Below are 2,434 nucleotides of genomic sequence, written 5' to 3' on the forward strand. Positions count from 1 at the left end.
GTTATGGAACACATTAATTAACTGAAAAATGTTGCATAGTGTGCCTTTAAGGCTGGGCGATATGGCTAAAAAAATAAAATCTCGATTTTTTTCTTTTCTTTTTTTTTTTTGTGGTCATCTTGGATGATTACGATTTTAATTGGTATTAATTGAAGTCTTAAAAACCTACATGCATGTATTTTAAAATAGGCTTATTTTATTCAAAAATATATTGTGCAAATTACCAAATATTTAGCCAACAATAAACGAATAAAAAAAAAACTAAACAAGTTCATAACATAAATCTTGTGCAAGTAACACAAATGTTCACCCAACTATAATTGTACTGACTTTATATCAGTAAAAAATGTACACCTATATATTCAGTACAAGTTCAAGAAAAAAAGAGCTTTATTTGCTGAAATATGCATTTTATCAAACAGTCAATAACTTGAACCATCTGCCAAGGCCAATTGGGGTTATTTTGCTCATTTGCAAATTTGCAAAAAATGTTTCCCTAATAAATTGGCTATTCCATGTATTCCATACTTTGAAGGTCAACATTTTTTTATTATCTTGCAAAGTCCTTAGGACAGTTTTCAAACAGTGTAACATTTAAAGGCATTAGCTACAGTTTTAACTCCTCCTGACCAGTAAGGGGCGCACTCCTGCTCCATGCTGTTTGCCAGCTGGTTGCCAGGTCAGCTAATAGAGATGCAGACATTTAACCTACATTGTTCAGAAGAAAAGTGGAAACCACTGCGTGACGTCTCAGTCTTGTGCTTCGTGTTTCAATTTTTTTTCTTGTCTTGAGAAATGTAATGCTAAGAAAAAGCTATTTACAAATCTGGCAACACTTGAGCTCTGTCCAGGGTTCCCGCGGGTCCTTGAAAAGTCTTAAAAGGCATTGAATTCTTCAAAATAAAACTAAGGCCTTAATTGGTATTAAATGTCTTAAATCAGTCTTTCGTAGGTCTTAATTTTTAAAACATCATAAATAGGATTATTTTAATTATGATTTATTTTGTAATCTAAATAAAACGTTAAAATTGACCTTTTTTTTATTTAAAAAAAATAATTGCTCGCCATTATTATATCTTGTGTTTCTTGTGAATTTGGTCTTAAATTTTTATTTCAAGTGGCATTAAAAAGTCTTCAAAAGTCTTGAATTGAACTTGCCTTATGCTGCAGGAACCCTGTCTGTCTCAGATGACTTCAACTATTCCTGTTGGTGCAGATTCTTTTTGTGATAACAATGGCACCATTACCAGATGTAGATATTTATTTATTTGGAAAACGTCGACATTTAGAAAGCAATTATTTATACACTATTTTTTTTCATTCAAATGAATGCTTTTATGCTGCAACACTCTAGACTCTCTGTGGCTGTATGATTTTCAAAATAATCTTTTTGTGGACCTATGACTTTGAAAGTAGCAGTTTCCTATGTGATTATATATTTTTTTTCTCTCTTAGGACTCGTACCCTCAGACGAGTTACGGTCGAGATGACTTGAGGCATCAGCTAAGCTCAAGGTAACATCATTGCTTCACTCCTTTGATTGGTATCGGAGTACAGCTGCCATTACATTGATGTTGTAATTGATCAAATTGACCACTAGATGTAGCCAGAGTTCTGTTCTCAGCAGCAAGGAATCAACGCTACAGATATTTATGAACTTAGTTTTATTTTCACCTAATGAGCATGGATTATTGTTTTTAAAAGAAATGTATTCAACTTTCCTTTTTTTTTTTTTTTACAGTCTGCTAAAAGTTTAAAAAATGGTTCAGCTATAAAAAAGCTGAACCATGAAGCAAGTCTGGTGCATCAGAACCCATTGAGCTAACATATCTAAGCTATATAAATCCAACTTTTCTTGCTACAGAAGTGAGAAAAGTCCAGCCGTTAGAACAAGTCAATCAACAAACCTCTTTGCTTTGCTGCTTTTACATACCAGCAGATTCTGGGCTCTAGTCCCCCTTAATAGGACACATGCCAGGCTTAAAGAAGGGGACAAAGGGCACTAGTGTCTGCTCACTTAGCCAAACACCCCCCCACACACACAACCTCTGCTTCACACTTTACCCCTCTCTTAGAGGAAACCAGCTGGACTGCTTCTTCTCTGGGCAAACAAACATCCAGAGGAGTTTGAGGTCCTTGTATGAGTGGACTTTTCTTTTTAAAAGACAAGTGGAAATGTGTATCATTAAGGTTAAACCTGCATTCTGCCTTTTTGAGTTTGTAAAATTATATATATTGAAACCTTCCACGTCGAATGCATATTTAATTGGATTTAAACAGCCTTATTTACATGTACCAGTAGACATTATTAACAACATTAATAGTGTTGCAAATTAATTACCTTGATTGGTAACTTTGATTTGAAAGATTTGGACTGATTGAACCTAAAAGGCACATTTGAATAATCTATTGCCTGCTGTTAATAAAGCTTTAA

At 33.9% G+C, this 2,434-nt stretch overlaps 1 protein-coding gene across 1 annotated transcript in view; it reads left to right on the forward strand.

Moving 5' to 3' along the window:
• LOC107089495 (periphilin-1-like) overlaps positions 1 to 2,434 on the forward strand; it is a 34,946-nt gene that overhangs the window by 5,673 nt on the left and 26,839 nt on the right. The window contains exon 5 of the mRNA XM_015382325.1: positions 1,456 to 1,514. Coding sequence (XP_015237811.1) covers positions 1,456 to 1,514 — 59 coding nt within the window. The remainder of the gene's footprint in view (positions 1 to 1,455; positions 1,515 to 2,434) is intronic.

Source organism: Cyprinodon variegatus, unplaced genomic scaffold (assembly GCF_000732505.1).
Source record: "Cyprinodon variegatus isolate N-32 unplaced genomic scaffold, C_variegatus-1.0 Scaffold255, whole genome shotgun sequence".
Taxonomy (NCBI): Eukaryota; Metazoa; Chordata; class Actinopteri; order Cyprinodontiformes; family Cyprinodontidae; genus Cyprinodon; species Cyprinodon variegatus.